At 44.8% G+C, this 20,522-nt stretch overlaps 1 protein-coding gene across 5 annotated transcripts in view; it reads right to left on the bottom strand.

The window, feature by feature from the left end:
• Positions 1–20,522, bottom strand: part of LOC147018710 (glutamate dehydrogenase, mitochondrial-like) — a 71,148-nt gene that overhangs the window by 28,971 nt on the left and 21,655 nt on the right. For all 5 annotated transcript variants that reach the window (XR_015062495.1, XR_015062494.1, XM_085898669.1 and 2 more), the window contains exons 5-8: positions 16,681–16,775; positions 14,633–14,812; positions 3,129–3,266; positions 178–315 (exon numbers count right to left, since the gene is read on the bottom strand). Coding sequence is in view for 3 of the 5 variants with exons in the window: in XM_085898669.1 (XP_085754795.1) it covers positions 178–315; positions 3,129–3,266; positions 14,633–14,812; positions 16,681–16,775 (551 nt within the window). In the remaining 2 variants the exon portion in view is untranslated. The remainder of the gene's footprint in view (positions 1–177; positions 316–3,128; positions 3,267–14,632; positions 14,813–16,680; positions 16,776–20,522) is intronic.

Here is a 20,522-nt window from a genome sequence, read left to right as displayed (position 1 = left end):
AAACCGGTGCGGTAATATACCCTGCCAGATCGTAGGCCAACGTGACCCGCTCGGCATTGTCCAATGCAAAACAGCAATTGGCTCAGCTATCCTTGCAGCCTTGGCTTCAGCGTGCAACAGTAACCGCCTTGATTGTGATTGTTTACTGTCGGGAGGTTGCTGCCGACGCGACAATACCTTTGCCTGGATCTTGTGAGCATTGTTCAATGTCAGTTGTTTCTCCCCAGCAGCTGGCACCAATATGTCGCACGGTGCCTCAAGTATGGGCTCCAAGTAAGCACGGGCACCAGGGAAGCCCACTATCGTACCATTTTGCTGCCACAGAGAACAGAAACAAGTGTTTTAATGCCACAATTCAAAGGAGGAAGCAAAGAGAAATATAAATGTCATTGAACCTGCATAAGCTTTTTGCACTTCAGCAAGCTTTGTTCAATGTAATAAAAACTATAAAAGCAAGAAAAAAAAACATTTTGATCTTACAAAGCTTGGGATCAGACATGGAGCGTGTGTCCTGGAAAGAGCACATTTCGAAGTTTATGCCAACTGGGCATAATCTACAAGGAACATAATTTCCTGAACACCAGACTCGGTTGCATAATGGTTAGAGAATCCAAACCCTGGCTGACTCAAATCAAAGACTTTTAGAATGGGACATGCTGCTTCCTTGATTGATGCTCAGCATTTTAAATGATCGAGCACAGACAAACTATAAGTTGGCAACCATTGCACCGGCTTATTGTAGCCCAATGGCCTCCTCCTGCATTAAATTCCTTATAAGGGAACTCATCAGTATTACAACAACACCTCAAGCCAAAGGCATTGTAATACTGTTACGAATCTGGCAGCCATTTGCACACAAACAGACAGCAGTCCCGAAGCTTAGTTATTTCAATAAGTATGTGTATAGTTAGACTCCTCCCGATGTCTAAAGGGAATTACATGTGTGCGCTGTGAAGTTTCTTTCCAGTTAGATTTTTGCAATACCCAACGCCAACCAATCAATCCTTCGTTCTCGCACCATCGCCATCCATCGCCCACGTGCAACGTGTCCCGTACAGGGGTGAGGTTCCCTCCACCCACCGTGAGCTTGTCCAATAGACAGCGGCCGGCCCGACAGCCGACCCAAAATCCCCCCTCCCCGCTACAAGGGTGGATGGGGAATAGGGTACTCCCCTGGTTGTTCCGTCTTGGTTCTCAGACACGCATGGGGGGGGGGAGGGTGGTCGTTGTCCCCTCCTACCGGACCTCCTCCAATCACGGATGGCCACCATTTCCCCCCACCGAACCAATCAGGAGGATCATCACCTCAGGGCCAACTCCGCCCCAGCCAGATGGCGTGTTCGTCCCGTCCAATAAGGGGAAGCCACTGATCGCCCGACAACCCCTCGTCCAATCCGGAGGAGAGTTACCTCAAAGCGGTTCCCTCGACCCGCAGGGGGGGGGGGGTGGATAAAAGGGTGGCGAGCTGTCGTCAGTAGCAGTCGTCGTCATCTGGCCTTTTTGCTCTTTGCCCTTTGGTCTTTTGGTCTGCAGTAGTCGTCGTCTGCGGTCTTGGTCTGTGGTCTTTTCCGGGGTTTCTCGTGGTGGTGGTGGTGGTCATGGCAGCCAGGACCGTGGTGCTTGATCATCATTCGTGGCAGCCAGGATCGTGGGCACGTTGGATTCCGGGTCATGGGTTCGAGTCCCACCGTGGTGGGTTGGAGTCGGTGTCACCGCACGAGGCGGCCAGGTACCCGGCCAAACTCTGACCTCCAGCCTGTCTATCCCCTTGGCTGCGAGGGTCGAAATAAAGACCATCCAGGTCCATTTTCTTTTGGTGTGTGTGTGTCTGTGGTGGCGCCGTCCTATAAGTAGAAATTGTACAAGTGTTGATTGTTCATTGTACATTGCCTGCATATTCGTGATAACGCTGCTCTGTGCCTCCCTTCCCGATTACTGTAAAATAAATTCCCTGTTAAATGTACCAGCTCGTTGCCTGTCATTTCTTTCATTGGCCCAGCATGGTTCGGGCTTGAGAACAAGGAAGGCCGTTTGTGCTGAAAATTGTTCATTTGGTCCGGCGCGGCTTTGGTAACTTCCGCTCAGTTACGCTGGATCCGAGTCGGTAACAGTGACTCGGTTCAGACAAAGTCGGCCGAGGGTGTGGCTTCCCGGTAGTTAGACTGAGTGGGTACTTAGGTAAATTGGAATTAGACAAGTGGACCCCACCTCACGCCGTCAAAATATTGGCGACCACGGTCCTTTAAGCGACCCGTCAATTCCAGAGTTATCTGGGGTGACGACCTTACAATACCGGTGTTCGGTGGGAGACGGCCCGACTGCTCCGTTTAGCGGTTGTCCTCGCCACCGACACCTGGCCCATAACAATACCATGGAATGATGACAAATACTGTGCAGCATCAGAAATGGTTCAGTGTGATAAATACAGGGTATCCACAAAGTCTCGTTTGGTTTGGGGATAATAAAATGTTTAAACAGGAGCAAGAGTTTGTGGACACCCTGTATTTTTTATATCAATGAAGTTCTGGAATATTATTGCCAAACTTTTCAGGAATGTTACAAAGACTTAAGGATGTATTTTACAACATGTGGCATGCTACATACATTTTGTTTTTGCAAATGCATGTGGTTCACCAGTTTCTTGATGTCAGCTATTTAATGTGCTTGCACTGCAATTAATGCAGCTCGTGTCGACATTTTCAGTGGATGTAAAACGCTCACTTACGAAGACTGGTGGGATAACGGAAATACAGGACAATGGTATCCAGAGTGAGATCGCAAAATTGGCAGAGGGAAATAAATAAATAAAACTGCAAACTTTATCCAGTTTCATGTTTTTCCCAGAAATGAATCCCTATTATTTAGTCAGCCTGCCAACACTAGCTAACACACACGCACACACATCACATGACATAAGAGTAGAGAGCAAAACACAAGCGCACATCAGAAACGTCAAAACTGTTAACTTAATTGCTCCACCAGTTCATTTTCAAATTGGATAGCAACCTACAGTCAAAAACGAATTCACCAATTTGTTACACGAGTAAAGTGGTCGTTAAGACCAAGACGTCTTGACCGCAACACAGGAAGTGAGTGAAATAAGTTGAGCAAAGCCAGTGGGGCAGTACCAGTTTGTAATCCTCCAGCTCCTTTGGATCTATACCCTCTTCGTTGTAAATTGCTCCGTCAATCTCACCAACACCAATGCAATGTGCTCCAAAGCGGTGCAGGTAACGCATCGTATGTAACCCCACATTGCCGAAACCCTGCAGAAATTAGAAAAAGAAATGGCAGAAGTGAGGACATGACATACCACCAAAATGTCAACACCAAAATGGTAGAACACCCCTTTCTACAATGGACCAAAAGCCAGACATGCTGAAATAACTAATAATACAAGACAAGAATGGCTGTCCATTTGTCCGTTAGCTGTTATGCTGATTGGCTGTGTGAGGCTTGGTGCAATGTGATTGGCTCCTGGCAAGATTATCATAAGGCTTATTTAAAAGCTGATATTCGAAATCTGATTCCATATTTGATGATCGAAATTCAGAGCCTAAATAATATCAAATCTGGTGTTAAATCAGATGAAAATTAGAAAGAAGCGATTTCTTTTGAAACCGATATAAGTAAATAATACGCTCGAAGTCGGTGAGCAAAAATGGCTCCAAAAGGAAATAAATGGCTTTTCACTCTGTTCAAGGTAATTATTGTACGTCTGATTATATTTTACACCGTCCAGGGACATGAGTAGCAATCTTTTTGGATTTGGATTCTGCTTTTATTACATGTACATTTATAACGTATACATACAACATGGAATCACAGTTTGTTTATTAACGGTGTGTTACGATACAACTTCGGCCAACAGGATGACCTCGAGGTCCACACACTCACCTCTAAACTGTCAAGCCTGGGTTTGAATCTCTATGCATCTATAAAATGTCATCCTGGCGTTGCACAGGCTGGGTGAATCATCAGTGTGTGTGTGCATGCATGCGTGTGGTTCCTCTGCATCAAATTGGACATCCTGTATTTAGTAGACCAGCCAAAAATCAAAAAGTCCCCTAGAATTTATTTTTGCGGCATCGCTTGTTAATAGCAGGCATCCATGTTGGTTCATTCCACCGTGGCAAGGTAAAAAGAATGTGGGTGGATGCCATCGCCAAATTTCAATTTCAAGGTCATTTTGAAGGTCACCAAGGTCATTGCCGGTCGATTTTGATGAAACCGGTGCCTATTTTATTGAACATATCAATAAAACCAAAGCTTGTATATTGTAGCAAGTGTATTTTTTCATTGTGAATGGTTAAACTGAAAATATACCTTAATTTATAGAGTTTTAAGAGAATGAAAGGCAAACATTGCCATTTTTCTGTTATATTCTTAAGGGTATTTTACCATGTCCAATGTCGCTTTGTTCTCAGTACTACCAGAACTTGCACACCATTAACATGTTGTTATTTTCTTTCCAGTAGGAGATAGGCAGGCTTCCTGCCAAATATGTACCAGATGTAGTGTATATAGCAGTGTGCTAGGTGTTCTTGTTGATCATTGTTACATGGTTATAACCACTGTGTACACTGTATTTTCAGATCGCTAGAAACTTCCACAATTTGAAAGCAGTAGTATAGTAGCCAGCCATGGACCCTGTATCAATTATATCAATCGTAAAAGAGAGAGCAAAGACACAAACAAGCTGTCATGCCTTTTTTGTCACAGCAGTTCAGGTGACCTCCGCACAGCATCCACAGAAGGAAAAAAACAGAACAAGGACAGTCGCTGATCAGAGGCGAAAACTGGGTGACACCACCGATGTTGACATCCTTGAGAGACTTGAGGCGCTTTCAGAGGAAGAATTCCATGCAATGGATACAGGTGGCATGAGCTTGCCCCAGTGCCACTATATTTGGCAAAGCTCGGAGGTCAGATGAACTCAACCCCAAAGGCAGAGCTGGTCAGTATCTTGATGGCTGGAATAAGTGTACCCTCAGATGTTCCAGAAGCTGATATGAAGACATGTGTGCTGATTGATGATTATGCACTAATACAGACACTTGGGAAGCCCCATCGTTGCCAGACATTTGGCAACTATGCTGATGTCTTTATGCGCACGTTGGTGAACACACAAGAGTTGACGTAGTGTTTGACCGCTACACTGGAGATGAGTCAATCAAGGCTGTGACTCGAGCAAAGAGAATGGGCAAGAAGAAACCGATTCGCAAGATCATTGATGGGCCAGATGTCCCGCAACCCCAGGTTTGGAGCAATTTCATCGCCTCAGATGCGAACAAGGCAGATCTTGCAAGGTTCCTTTCTGAGATGATCATGCAGAAGGGCGAAGATCTCCCCGAAAGATGTGAAGTGGAAACAGGAGGTGGATTCTCCAATGCTACCGATGCCAGATCAACAAGAAGGGAAACAGTCAGACCTCATGGCAACCACGAAGAGGCTGATACAAGGCTGATACTCCATTCATGTGAGGCAGTCAGTGAAGGAAATGAAAGGTTGGTGGTCATGTGCAGTGACACAGATGTTTTGCTGCTTCTCCTACACTTCATGTCAATCAGAGCAGCTCAAGTATGGATGGTTTCTGGAACATCAAAGAAGCAGAAGTGCGACCCGATACATGCTGTATCAGACAAACTGCCACAACCTGTTAGGGAAAACTTGCTGAGTTTCCATGCACTAACAGGTTATGACACAACCTCAGCCTTCAGTGGCCATGGGAAGAAGACGTGCTGGAAAACTTTCCAGAGTCAGCCACTCCTAGTAAGTGGAATTGGTCGCGATGGAGAACTCGCACAAGTTGAGCAGTTTGTATGTCATGTGTATGGCATTCCTGCACAGCCAAGTGTGAATCAAGCCAGATTCCATGTGTTTGGTAAAGTCAAGAAGGGCCTTGATTTGTTGCCTCCGACCAGAGATGCCCTGGATCTGCACAGTAAACGTGCCAATTACCAGGCAAAGATCTGGTTGCAAGCAGATCGAGAATGCATCTCGATCCCCTGTGGACACTGATGCCTTGGTGAAGGAGAAGACTTGCCTGGTACCTATCTAGACAAGACTGCCCCCAATTCCAGATGCCTGCCTTCAGCTGATGACCTGTGGGTGCAAATCCAAATGCCTAACAGCTCGGTGCACTTGCTTTAAAAAATAACTGAAGTGCACTTCTGCATGTGGCTGTGATGCAGAAGAATGTTGTAACCCAGCTGGGCAATAGATTTTCAATAAAACATGCACATAGTACATTTTAGCCACATTGAAATTGTTGTTGAACTAATCTACACTAACCTAAGACATAACGTTTCAATTTCTCAGCTTGTTTCACTGCCAGTGAGAAACTTGATGACTATAATAGGTACTCAGATTACTGCATTTCAAAACTGCAGTTTTACGTTACATTGTGTTGTGCATTTATGTAAATTCAAAAGTTTACATGATGTTTTTGTTGTCTGTGGATGAAAACATGAAACAGAAGAATGCATAAAGATATTGGCACCAAAAATGTTTTAATTCTGCCAAAATAAAGGAAATGAGCATTTTGTCATTTTTTTGCCATTTTTTCCTTTACGACCTTCAAAATGACTGAAAAATTGAGAATCCAGGGTGGCATCCACCCACACCTTTTTCTTTATCATATGATTCATTGATCTGGCATGGATGCCTGCTATTAACAAGCGATGCACCAAAAAGTGTAATATTTCATGTTGGCTGGCCTACTAATTCTGACATGAGTTAATGGATGTTATTATCCCCATGGTGTCCTTCACGAAGAGTGGAGGAATTATCACCGGCACCGTGGCCAAATTACATATTGCTGCCCGAACTACTGTCGGGAAAGCAATGACAAACCACCCAATCTCCCAATGTGAGTGGGGGAGGGAGAGGAGAAAGAGAAAGAGAAAGAGAAAGAGAAAGAGGGATTGGGGGGGGAGAGAGGATGGGATTGGGGGGGAAGAGAGGATGGGATTGGGGGGGGGAGGAAGAGAGGATGGGATTGGGGGGGAAGAGAGGATGGGATTGGGGGAAAGAGAGGATGGGACTGGGGGAAAGAGAGGATGGGATTGGGGGAAAGAGAGGATGGGATTGGGGGGAAAGAGAGGATGGGATTGGGGGGAAAGAGAGGATGGGATTGGGGGGAAAGAGAGGATGGGATTGGGGGGAAAGAGAGGATGGGATTGGGGGGAAAGAGAGGATGGGATTGGGGGAAAGAGAGGATGGGATTGGGGGGAAAGAGAGGATGGGATTGGGGGGAAAGAGAGGATGGGATTTGGGGAAAGAGAGGATGGGATTTGGGGGAAAGAGAGGATGGGATTTGGGGGAAAGAGAGGATGGGATTTGGGGGAAAGAGAGGATGGGATTTGGGGGAAAGAGAGGATGGGATTTGGGGGAAAGAGAGGATGGGATTTGGGGGAAAGAGAGGATGGGATTTGGGGGAAAGAGAGGATGGGATTGGGGGGAAAGAGAGGATGGGATTGGGGGAAAGAGAGGATGGGATTGGGGGGAAAGAGAGGATGGGATTGGGGGAAAGAGAGGATGGGATTGGGGGGAAAGAGAGGATGGGATTGGGGGGAAAGAGAGGATGGGATTGGGGGAAAGAGAGGATGGGATTGGGGGGAAAGAGAGGATGGGATTGGGGGGAAAGAGAGGATGGGATTGGGGGGAAAGAGAGGATGGGATTGGGGGAAAAGAGAGTATGGGATTGGGGGGAAAGAGAGTATGGGATTGGGGGAAAAAGAGAGTATGGGATTGGGGGGAAAAAGAGAGTATGGGATTGGGGGGAAAAAGAGAGTATGGGATTGGGGGGAAAAAGAGAGTATGGGATTGGGGGGAAAAAGAGAGTATGGGATTGGGGGGAAAAAGAGAGTATGGGATTGGGGGAAAAGAGAGTATGGGATTGGGGGGAAAAAGAGAGTATGGGATTGGGGGAAAAAGAGAGTATGGGATTGGGGGGAAAAAGAGAGTATGGGATTGGGGGGAAAAGAGAGTATGGGATTGGGGGAAAAAGAGAGTATGGGATTGGGGGGAAAAAGAGAGTATGGGATTGGGGGAAAAGAGAGTATGGGATTGGGGGGAAAGAGAGTATGGGATTGGGGGAAAAAGAGAGTATGGGATTGGGGGAAAAAGAGAGTATGGGATTGGGGGGAAAAAGAGAGTATGGGATTGGGGGGAAAAGAGAGTATGGGATTGGGGGGAAAAAGAGAGTATGGGATTGGGGGGAAAAAGAGAGTATGGGATTGGGGGGAAAAGAGAGTATGGGATTGGGGGGAAAAGAGAGTATGGGATTGGGGGAAAAGAGAGTATGGGATTGGGGGGAAAAGAGAGTATGGGATTGGGGGAAAAAGAGAGTATGGGATTGGGGGGAAAAAGAGAGTATGGGATTGGGGGAAAGAGAGAGTATGGGATTGGGGGGAAAGAGAGTATGGGATTGGGGGAAAGAGAGAGTATGGGATTGGGGGAAAGAGAGAGTATGGGATTGGGGGGAAAGAGAGAGTATGGGATTGGGGGAAAGAGAGAGTATGGGATTGGGGGGAAAGAGAGAGTATGGGATTGGGGGAAAGAGAGAGTATGGGATTGGGGGGAAAGAGAGAGTATGGGATTGCGGGGCAAAGAGAGTATGCGATTGGGGGGAAAGAGAGAGTATGGGATTGGGGGGAAAAAAGAGAGTATGGGATTGGGGGGAAAGAGAGAGTATGGGATTGGGGGGAGAGAGAGAGTATGGGATTGGGGGAAAGAGAGAGTATGGGATTGGGGGAAAAGAGAGTATGGGATTGGGGGGAAAGAGAGTATGGGATTGGGGGGAAAGAGAGAGTATGGGATTGGGGGGAAAGAGAGTATGGGATTGGGGGAAAGAGAGTATGGGATTGGGGGGAAAGAGAGTATGGGATTGGGGGAAAGAGAGTATGGGATTGGGGGGAAAGAGAGTATGGGATTGGGGGGAAAGAGAGTATGGGATTGGGGGAAAGAGAGTATGGGATTGGGGGGAAAGAGAGTATGGGATTGGGGGGAAAGAGAGAGTATGGGATTGGGGGGAAAGAGAGTATGGGATTGGGGGGAAAGAGAGTATGGGATTGGGGGAAAGAGAGTATGGGATTGGGGGAAAGAGAGTATGGGATTGGGGGGAAAAAGAGAGTATGGGATTGGGGGGAAAGAGAGTATGGGATTGGGGGAAAGAGAGTATGGGATTGGGGGAAAGAGAGGATGGGATTGGGGGGAAAGAGAGAGTATGGGATTGGGGGAAAAAGAGAGTATGGGATTGGGGGGAAAAAGAGAGTATGGGATTGGGGGGAAAAAGAGAGTATGGGATTGGGGGAAAAAGAGAGTATGGGATTGGGGGGAAAAAGAGAGTATGGGATTGGGGGGAAAAAGAGAGTATGGGATTGGGGGGAAAAAGAGAGTATGGGATTGGGGGAAAAAGAGAGTATGGGATTGGGGGGAAAAAGAGAGTATGGGATTGGGGGGAAAAAGAGAGTATGGGATTGGGGGAAAAAGAGAGTATGGGATTGGGGGGAAAAAGAGAGTATGGGATTGGGGGAAAAAGAGAGTATGGGATTGGGGGGAAAAAGAGAGTATGGGATTGGGGGAAAGAGAGAGAGAGTATGGGATTGGGGGGAAAGAGAGTATGGGATTGGGGGAAAGAGAGTATGGGATTGGGGGGAAAGAGAGTATGGGATTGGGGGAAAGAGAGTATGGGATTGGGGGGAAAGAGAGTATGGGATTGGGGGGAAAGAGTATGGGATTGGGGGAAAGAGAGTATGGGATTGGGGGAAAGAGAGTATGGGATTGGGGGGAAAGAGACAGTATGGGATTGGGGGGAAAAAGACAGTATGGGATTGGGGGAAAAAGACAGTATGGGATTGGGGGGAAAAAGACAGTATGGGATTGGGGGAAAAAGACAGTATGGGATTGGGGGGAAAAAGACAGTATGGGATTGGGGGGAAAAAGACAGTATGGGATTGGGGGAAAAAGACAGTATGGGATTGGGGGGAAAAAGAGAGTATGGGATTGGGGGGAAAAAGAGAGTATGGGATTGGGGGAAAAAGAGAGTATGGGATTGGGGGAAAAAGAGAGTATGGGATTGGGGGGAAAAGAGAGTATGGGATTGGGGGAAAAGAGAGTATGGGATTGGGGGGAAAAAGAGAGTATGGGATTGGGGGGAAAAAGAGAGTATGGGATTGGGGGGAAAAAGAGAGTATGGGATTGGGGGGAAAAAGAGAGTATGGGATTGGGGGAAAAGAGAGTATGGGATTGGGGGGAAAGAGAGAGTATGGGATTGGGGGAAAGAGAGAGTATGGGATTGGGGGGAAAGAGAGTATGGGATTGGGGGGAAAGAGAGAGTATGGGATTGGGGGAAAGAGAGAGTATGGGATTGGGGGAAAGAGAGAGTATGGGATTGGGGGAAAGAGAGAGTATGGGATTGGGGGGAAAGAGAGAGTATGGGATTGGGGGGAAAGAGAGTATGGGATTGGGGGAAAGAGAGAGTATGGGATTGGGGGGAAAGAGAGAGTATGGGATTGGGGGAAAGAGAGAGTATGGGATTGGGGGAAAGAGAGTATGGGATTGGGGGGAAAGAGAGTATGGGATTGGGGGAAAGAGAGTATGGGATTGGGGGGAAAGAGAGTATGGGATTGGGGGAAAGAGAGTATGGGATTGGGGGAAAGAGAGTATGGGATTGGGGGGAAAGAGAGTATGGGATTGGGGGGAAAGAGAGTATGGGATTGGGGGAAAGAGAGTATGGGATTGGGGGAAAGAGAGTATGGGATTGGGGGGAAAGAGAGTATGGGATTGGGGGGAAAGAGAGTATGGGATTGGGGGAAAGAGAGGATGGGATTGGGGGAAAGAGAGGATGGGATTGGGGGGAAAGAGAGTATGGGATTGGGGGGAAAAAGAGAGTATGGGATTGGGGGGAAAAAGAGAGTATGGGATTGGGGGGAAAAAGAGAGTATGGGATTGGGGGGAAAAAGAGAGTATGGGATTGGGGGGAAAAAGAGAGTATGGGATTGGGGGGAAAAGAGAGTATGGGATTGGGGGGAAAAGAGAGTATGGGATTGGGGGAAAAGAGAGTATGGGATTGGGGGGAAAAGAGAGTATGGGATTGGGGGGAAAGAGAGTATGGGATTGGGGGGAAAGAGAGTATGGGATTGGGGGAAAGAGAGTATGGGATTGGGGGAAAGAGAGTATGGGATTGGGGGAAAGAGAGTATGGGATTGGGGGGAAAGAGAGTATGGGATTGGGGGAAAGAGAGTATGGGATTGGGGGGAAAGAGAGTATGGGATTGGGGGGAAAGAGAGTATGGGATTGGGGGAAAAGAGAGTATGGGATTGGGGGGAAAAAGAGAGTATGGGATTGGGGGAAAAGAGAGTATGGGATTGGGGGGAAAAAGACAGTATGGGATTGGGGGAAAAAGAGAGTATGGGATTGGGGGAAAAAGAGAGTATGGGATTGGGGGAAAAAGAGAGTATGGGATTGGGGGGAAAAAGAGAGTATGGGATTGGGGGAAAAAGAGAGTATGGGATTGGGGGGAAAAGAGAGTATGGGATTGGGGGAAAGAGAGAGTATGGGATTGGGGGAAAAAAAGAGAGTATGGGATTGGGGGAAAGAGAGAGTATGGGATTGGGGGAAAGAGAGAGTATGGGATTGGGGGGAAAGAGAGTATGGGATTGGGGGAAAGAGAGTATGGGATTGGGGGGAAAGAGAGTATGGGATTGGGGGAAAGAGAGTATGGGGTTGGAGGGAAAGAGAGTATGGGATTGGGGGGAAAGAGAGTATGGGATTGGGGGGGGGAAGAGAGAATAGGATTGGGGGGAAAAAAGAGGAGGGGGGGGGCAGGGGACAATGCATGAGGTGGGCAGAGGGTACAAAACCAGAAATGAGGCAGAAGAAGACAGAGACCACCAACCTGTCGGCGGTGGTGAAGGGATAGGAACATAGACTCAGCTTCATTGCGAGACATTCCAATGATCTTCGGAAGCCTTGGTATCAGAGACATCAAGCTGAGCAAAATGTGAGGCAGAGGAGCCAGACCAGAGGAGAGCAGTACTCCATCAAGCGGTGGATGAAAGCCTTGTAGGTGGATGGAAGCTCAGGTGTGCCAAGGAAGGAAAATGAATGACAGAGGTTGCCCAAGTCAGCATCTGGCTTTGGAGGCCAGCTTTGAAGTGTGGCTTTCCAAGAGAGATCATGGCTAAGAGTGAGACCCAAGATTTTGAGTGACTGAACCTCTTCATGACAGTTGTTAGAAAGTAGATAGGAGGGTTTGCGGTACAGTTCTTTTGGAGAGAGTAAGTGAGTGTGTTATGTGGGATTTCTTGGTGAAAGACATATTCCAATGTTTTACCAATTTGTGATTTTGTCAAGGTCTGAGGAGAGGGAAGGGGATGCTGTCTGTCTGACAGAAGGATGTCACTGCAAAGAGTGGAGTCATCAAAAAAAAAGCTAAAGAGGATTTTCCAGAGAATTAGTGAGATCATTGATGAAGATTATGAATAGGATGGGGATTAAAATACTGCTTTGGGGTACTCCAGCCTTGAAAGAGAGAGGAGAAGAAAGGGTTCCATTGAGGGCCACACATTAACTATGAGGATTCCATAGGCAGACAGTTTGGAGAACAAGGCGGGATGTTAGACTGTATCGAAAGCTCGAGATGTGTCCAGAGAAACGGCCCTGATCTCGTCTGATATTGAGGGCCTCCCCCATTATTGGGAGAGTATAAGCAGCATGCACAACGTAGCGTGACCAGGTCTGAATCCAAATTGATGACATGAGATGAGACTGTTTGGAGAAAAGGAATGATTCTATATCAACTGCAATGATGCGTTCCATGACCTTGCTGATTATTGGAAATAAGCTAATTGGGCTAGAGTTAAGAGGGTCCATTTTTCACCTTTTTAGTTAATAGTGTGATGTTGGCTGATTTCCAAGCAGATGGAATTTGACCTATAGTAAATGACAGGGTGAAAAATGCAGAGAGATGAAGTACAAGAGCAGCAGAGCAGGTGTTTAGAACGTGAGCTGGTGCCATCGGTCCAGTTGCAGAGTCAGAATTGAGGGTTGCCAAAAACTTTTCCACCTTCTCAGGTGAAAAAGACACAGATTTCACGAGCAGTTGGGTATGACTGGGAAGAATGGGTACAGCGGGAGAGAGAGGGAGAGAGAGGGAGAGAGAGGGAGAGAGAGGGAGAGAGAGGGAGAGAGAGGTTAAACATTATTTGTTTATGTTCATTTAAGACAACCTAGTTGTCCACATCATACTGAGGTGAGTTTGTAACCTGATTACTGTGCTATCATGGAGAATGGAGATATATGTGGACAGATACTCACAAATCCAAGAAAAATACAAATGCACACATGCACGTGTGCAGTGATTATCCATTTTTCATGAAATACATAAAGGCAGAGCCCAAAAAAATTGAACTAGGTAGACTACTCAAACTATTTTGAAGCAAACAGCAAAATCCTAAGTACTACACAAGCAATCCAAGGAACCCATAAAGGAGAGGGAATCAATGTGGTGAGCAAAGAGCAGGGAAATGTCACACAAATCACTCATGTATAAAATAGACGGAACATTGCATTATCAACTAGAAGGGCACTCGGTAGAGCACATACTTCTGCCACGTAATGCCTGATCCATGAGAACATATCGGACCCAATACATTTTTGAAATATTATGATATAAATATATATATATATATGTATATATATATATATATATATATATATATATATATATATATATATATATATATATATATATATATATATATATATATATACATACATACACACACATACATCATTTTTGGCCCTCTCAATGGTGAAGAATCACTTAAAAAAATTAATAATTCTCATATCCAGATCCAGATTTTCACCAAAATCGAATCAATTTGTCATGGTCACACACTCAACCTGTCCACTAAGTTTAGGCCGAATTGTCCTGTCCACCAAGGGAGGGGAGGGTCCAGGATGTGTATGTGTGCAAAAGGTTCAGTGGGCATATTGATGTGTATAATGATGTTTATATGCACACACTTTGGGCAGGAAAAACCTTTTATGTCCACACATTCGGTCAATGTAATACATGTCAAAGATAGACCCATAAAGTTGATCTATTCCCACGAATCACTCCTCCCATTTATACTTTCAGCACAGACTGTTGCAACAGACTGGCACAGCATGGAGATGGGTGGGATCACAGAATGACAGGACAATGCGAGTATTATGCTATCAGGCGTATGAGAGAGATGGGATTTCTCAGGTGGCTCAGCCCTTTTACGTTCCAGATGGAATGAGTATGTGAAAATATGTGAGGTGACAGGTAAAAATATGGGTTACATTTTATTGTGAACAGTTAAGTGTGGTGTAAGTACAAGTCGGACCCGCAATGTTAACCCTCTCGGTTAAGTCACAGGCTTGTGTAAATGTGCATCTTCTTGTCTGTTTGTCATTGTTGACCTTCCACAATGCCATACTGCTCGTTTTATGAACCTTGACATTTGTATTAAAAAAAAAGCATTAATATTCAGTGGGTGATGTGAATGCAATATGTAATTGCAGAAAATTTTTCAAGAAGCATACAACTTTTCAATCAAATCAAATGCCAGATGCAGTGTAATGTTGTTTTTCATACCTGTATAATGAAGGTTTTATCCCCAAATCCTGGGGTTAAACCAATTGCACCCATGTATGTCGCCTCATTAATAAAGTTCTCAATGCCGTGAAAAATTCCACGACCCGTCGCGGAGATTCGCCCGTGGATACCGCCTTGCGTGATGGGCTTGCCAGTAACACATCCATGTGCATGTATATCCTTACAGGAAGAAAACAAGATTCACTTTTTATTGTCTTTTAAGATTCACTTCTGTTTGAAAAGCTGTGCACGCAGGCAAAGCGCAACATCCAGATTTTTATTGTCCCTTCCAGAAATTTTTTTTAATCAACATGGACATGTGGATTAAAGTAGATTTAATACAGATCTTCATGGAGAAACACACAATTTGAAAGATATATTTTGGCCTCTTTTAAGACAAATCCAACCTCAGACACCCGATGTTACATTATCATGTAGACCATGGAAGAACACAAGGAAACATCGAGCATGCATACGATCGTGTTTTGAGAAACCCACAAAGATCGACCAAGAAACGTTCAATGGAACTTGCAATTGCTGAAACCTCTTTAAGACATATTTTGAGAAAAGATTTGCAGTGCTATCCATACAGAATACAGCTTGTGCAAGAAATCCTTCCAATTGATTTTGAAAGTTGGATTTGAAAAACTAAAAAGGTTCCTTGGTAATGGCAAGTCGAGCGCTCTTCTTTGGGCTTGCTTGAAATCCGGTCAACATTCCAAGCACACAACTTGCCAAAACAATTTGCATGCCCAATGTTTCATTGAGAATTAGGTGTATCGACATAGTTGATGCCCATTCTCTTAGTTACGTGTCTGATTGTTGATGTTGTAATTGATCCAAACATTGTATACTGTGTAGAAACATTTTTATCATGATGGGTTTGGGGGTGATAAATAAATAAAATGATGATGATTAAAACTTGATATTAAAATAAAATATATTAATCCTGAAATAAAATGTACTCAAAAATGATATGATGTTTAAAGTACGTATCCATTTGGAATTAACATAATTGTATTTCTCCTCTGTATGAAAACATCAGCTGTATATTAAACGTGTAAACAGGTTGAACTTTGCCAGTAAGTTGAATATAAAGAAGAATTGCCTGTCACGTAGAACTATCTTGAGAATTTTGTATGAAAGACACAAACAAGTTGGAATGTGAACTTAAGAAAATGTTCAGGGTATCCACCAAGTTCTGGTCGCTTCAAGATAAAATATCTTCCCAGTTTTGGGAGAAGCAGAGTGACTTTTAACCGACATAAGATGGAAACTTGTTTTAATGGCCATCAGAGTTGGCGTTTCACGTCATTTGAGCATTCTGTGCGATTAATATGTCTGGGTTTGAATATGTGTTCCAACCATTTAAGCAGGAGCTGTCAAAGAAGACTGAAAATAAGGTTCACCTGGAAATTGTCAAGACCGGGTGAACTGGCGTCAGTGTCAGAAAATTTAAAAACTGTCTTACTGGAAACTATAAAAAAGACGAAGATTCTCCACTTGTTTTTGACAGATCTGGAGTGAATCTGCCTGTCCAGAATCTCCTATGCACGCATAATAATAATTTGTCTTGTATGTGAATAAATGTTCTAAAATTGTTCTGACGTGTATCTGTATCCACAACTGCATCAACATTTTCTGGTCTAATACCCTCCTGACGTTGACTCATCCTCAGAACTAGTTCTCCCTCACACAAATTCAGCTGCCCAGTTTTATCGTGGAACAATCCCTGAGTTTTGCCACTACATTCTCAGGGATTTCCTTTGGGGTCAACGCTTTCTTACGGAGGTACTTGATCACTGGTCAGATTTCAGTCTTCTCCATCTTTCAAAACCCTGTTGACTGTTGAACATCTCACATTGATACTCTTCTATACTAGTTCTACAAACGTAAAGAAAAGACTATTTGCAAATAAATACACCAATAATGATTACTTCAACCAGTGAAATTGGTTATATCCTAGCAAATCATAAATGACAGGATATAAACTTTTAACAACCACTCCATCGCTTCCCCCTTTCCCATCCCAAGCCTCCCTCGCTTACCATATGACCCATCGTGTTGGCAAAGGTATCTGCGATCCAGGACATTTCCCTTTCTCCTGTACCCATGTCTGGTGCTGGAACATCTATCCCAGGACCTGTAATTCACAGGAGATAGATACACACAGCTAAGCAACATATGCAGTCATCCTTGTCGATGGAATTAGCCAAAGTGTTATGCAACACACACATCCAAACATGTCGTATATATTACTTTCCAGAGGGGCGGGAGAGGGAAGGACAAAACAGTGGGGAGCAGAGACATTCGGAGATCTGTGGAAGGGAGAGGGATGGGGTGGGAAACACGCAGTATACAAGATGGACACCACAGGGATTTTCAGGAAGGAAAGCAAGGAATTTGAAGGAGGTGGGTTTGGGGTGATCGACAGGGTTCGAAAAGATCGAGGTTTTGCATGGGGGGAAGATAAGAGGTGGTGGTGAACAACTGTTTTGAAGGCCTGGAGGGAAGATTGGGATTGAAGAGTGTGTGAGAGTTTATTCCAAAGGTGGGAAAAAAAGAGGAATGAAAGAATGAAGGTGAGCAGCAATTTGTGATTTTGGGAGTTTTACCAGATTTTGCTGGCGGACCTCGAGCGCCCTGCGGATATATGGGGGGGGGGGGGCATATCGCAGACAGAGCGGGGGGGGGGAGACCAGAAAGCAGATGGTAGAAGACAGATAGACCACTGACCTGCCTCCGGTGAGAGAATGAGACCAAAATACTCAGCTTCATAGCGGGAGATACCAACGATCCTAAAAGCCTTGGATTCCACAGCGTGAAGCCAAGAAAGGTGAGAGGCGGGAACACCACCCCAGAGGGGAGAGCAGTACTCCATCAGACTGTGGACGAAAGCTTTGTATGTGGTCAGAAGCTCAGGTGGGCCGAGGAAGGACTTTGCACGACGGAGGACTCCCAGTCGGCGACTGGCTTTGGAAGCCAGGTTGGAGATGTGGCGGGAGGGGTGGGGGGTTCTAAACGGTCCTATCAGAGAGACATAGTGAGAGTGTGAGATGTCAGAATTGAAAGACATGTTCCACATGCTGGACCAGTTTGTGATTTTACCCAGATCTGCAGAGAGCGAAGAAGCTGTAAGTTGCCGGTCTGAGGGATGCACTTGGTTCAACAGAGGGTGGAATCATCAGCAAAGAGAACATGACAAAGAATTACCAACACTCCTAATGCACTTACGAACACAACAGTTGAATGCTCCACTCCACACATCACTCATTAACAAAAGAGAAGGGGGAGTGGGGGGAAGGGGGAGTGGGGGTAAGGGGGAGTGGGGGGAAGGGGGAGTGGGGGGAAGGGGGAGTGGGGGGCAGGGGGAGTGGGGGGAGGGGGGGAGGGAGAGTGTTATGATTAGGGGAACTTGTTATCTTCACTTTCACCATGTGTTCCAGAACATTTCTACAGTCTTAAACCTCTGCCCTGTCTTATCAAAATTATTTGTCATGTCCTCTTTTTCCTTTCACATCCTCCAACACTTCTTGCACTCTCCCTGCTCTCTGTTCATTTGCAGAGTCATGTCACAACTCCTGACACACAAACAGTCCACACCAACTTCACACACTCATCCATTTTTGGTTCTGCATTGCTGAATTGATTGTCCAGAAATGTGGTCAGACTTGTGGCGAGGTCCATCTCACATACACCCCCCCCCCCCCAAAAATTAAACGGTCCCTGCAAGCCCCCGACAGTGTTCTCCGATGGCTACTTGCCACTCTATAACCCTCTATTCCACAAATATCAAATCTGTCCTTTCAGGCTGCTGTCGCTAACTCTGTTATTGCAACTCCAAAACCTGAGTATTCACTACCCCTAAGGTTTTCTGCATATTTCTTTACATTGTGGATACTGGACTAACACCATAATGTCTGCCAAGTGATGCTGTACATTCTCACCTTGACCAAGCTTATCTAAAACCTCCACTTTCTGTGTCAAAAACATCACTTTCTTTGACTTATTTTTGCACTTGGTTCGCCACGACCAACGAGAGCAAAGTCGATGGCGCGCCATCGCAAATCACCACACTTCCCACCAAAAGCAAAGTTGAAAGATGACAAAAAGTTCCATCAGGAAAAATCCAACAACAAATAGAGTTCAAAAATTTTTTTTTGCCCGTTTTGACCCCAAGTCCCCACTTCCTGGGACATGAACCAGAGGTCAAATCCCCAAAAACACATTTATATTACATATTTCATGTGACCCCAAATGCTGATTGCATATACAAAGTTTCATTGAAAAATGTTTTGACTGATTGATCAGGAGGGGAGGCAAAAGTGACACTGCTCTTGTACTTCCGTGCTGTGTGGTGATCAAAACTATTTGGTGAATTTCTGCACAACCATTTAGGAGGAGATGGTGTAACAGACAGTCAATTAATATATCCCTACCCCCACCCCAGTTTTTCACTGAATGCAAATATAACTGAAAACAAAGAGTTGATTACAATTCCACAGAATGCAGTGTTGAAGTAGATATAGGTACAGTGCAGTACTTAGAAACACCCAAATGGCAAATGATATGCAAACAAGTTACCATGTAAACTCAGTTATCACCTGCACCGCAGCAGCACCAATGATTGACAATTATATGTGTAACATTAAAACCATGTAAAGTCCCATGACTGCTCATATACTTTTTGGTCTCAAGGAATAAACAAATGTAAGAGGCCATTAACACATAATTATGGGGAGATAGAATAGAAGAGCATTAGAATGGATCAACTCAGGAATAATTTAGCAGCTAAATTAGCACCATGTGATCAATCCAATGACATGGGAGGGGTGGGGGGGGGGAAATTAGGATTAGCTCTGTCCAGACTGAGAAGCTGTTCAGTGTGAAGCTGTAATAGTAAATTCCTTGGGGAGGTTAAAGTTTGTAACATTCTCAGAGACCAGCATTGAATTAACAATTATGATGGGGTGGGGGGGGGCAGATTATTTATATTTGTGCTATTTCCTCGATTTTCCAAGAGTTTCCAGTCCTGGAACAAGCTTTTGCTTTTTTCCAGGAATTTCAAGGCATTTCAAGAACTGTGCATATCCTGTAAAGATGTGACAATGTGAAGGGTTATCCAAACTTCATTAGGTGATTTAAAGATGAAACTCCCAAACTATAACCTCATACATAAAATTTACATCTTAACATATCAAAATTTTGCCATGAGTAACGATTTTGAAATGTCACACAAAAAATTTTTGGCAGTATAGCATGATACGTTTTAATAAACTAAGCTCTAAATAATACATGCAGAAAACACATTAACTGTGCTGAAATGTGAATCATCCTCTCTACACAATTCATGGCACATGATCAAGGATTCATGATGTACCAGATATTTTACTGCATAATAGTTTAGGCAAAAAAGAACAATGGCGTGCTGATCACATTAACAGACTTATCAATGACATTTTTTATTTTCTCCTTTAAAGAATGACCACGAATGTCATGACTATATTATTCACTTTCCTTGTGTACTTTATTACACATCATTGCATATACTGTATACATACATTCACTCTGTCATTGCAAACCACTCGTTTTTAGCTTATCTGGAATTGTAATTCCAGACAATGAAATGGAAGTCTTAAAAGATAAGGTATCGTCATCGTGCACCATCCGTCTCCTATTTCGACTTCCCCGGCCAAACCGCTGGGCCAATCTGGCTGAAATTTGGCAGCAACGTTCCTCTCCTGACTGATAACTAGAGATTGCATAGCTCGTTCTGGTAACACGACTTTAAGTAGATCAAAATGAGTAGCTTAGCAAATTCCTTCAAAAAAAAATCTTCTCCAGACCCATCAGTCAGAATGCTACCAAAGTTGGATTACAACATTAGGTC

This window comes from Eptatretus burgeri, chromosome 10, assembly GCF_056783735.1.
Source record: "Eptatretus burgeri isolate ZD-2024b chromosome 10, Ebu_testis_v1, whole genome shotgun sequence".
Lineage (NCBI taxonomy): Eukaryota > Metazoa > Chordata > Myxini > Myxiniformes > Myxinidae > Eptatretus > Eptatretus burgeri.
This window is presented reverse-complemented; position numbering and strand designations above follow the sequence as displayed.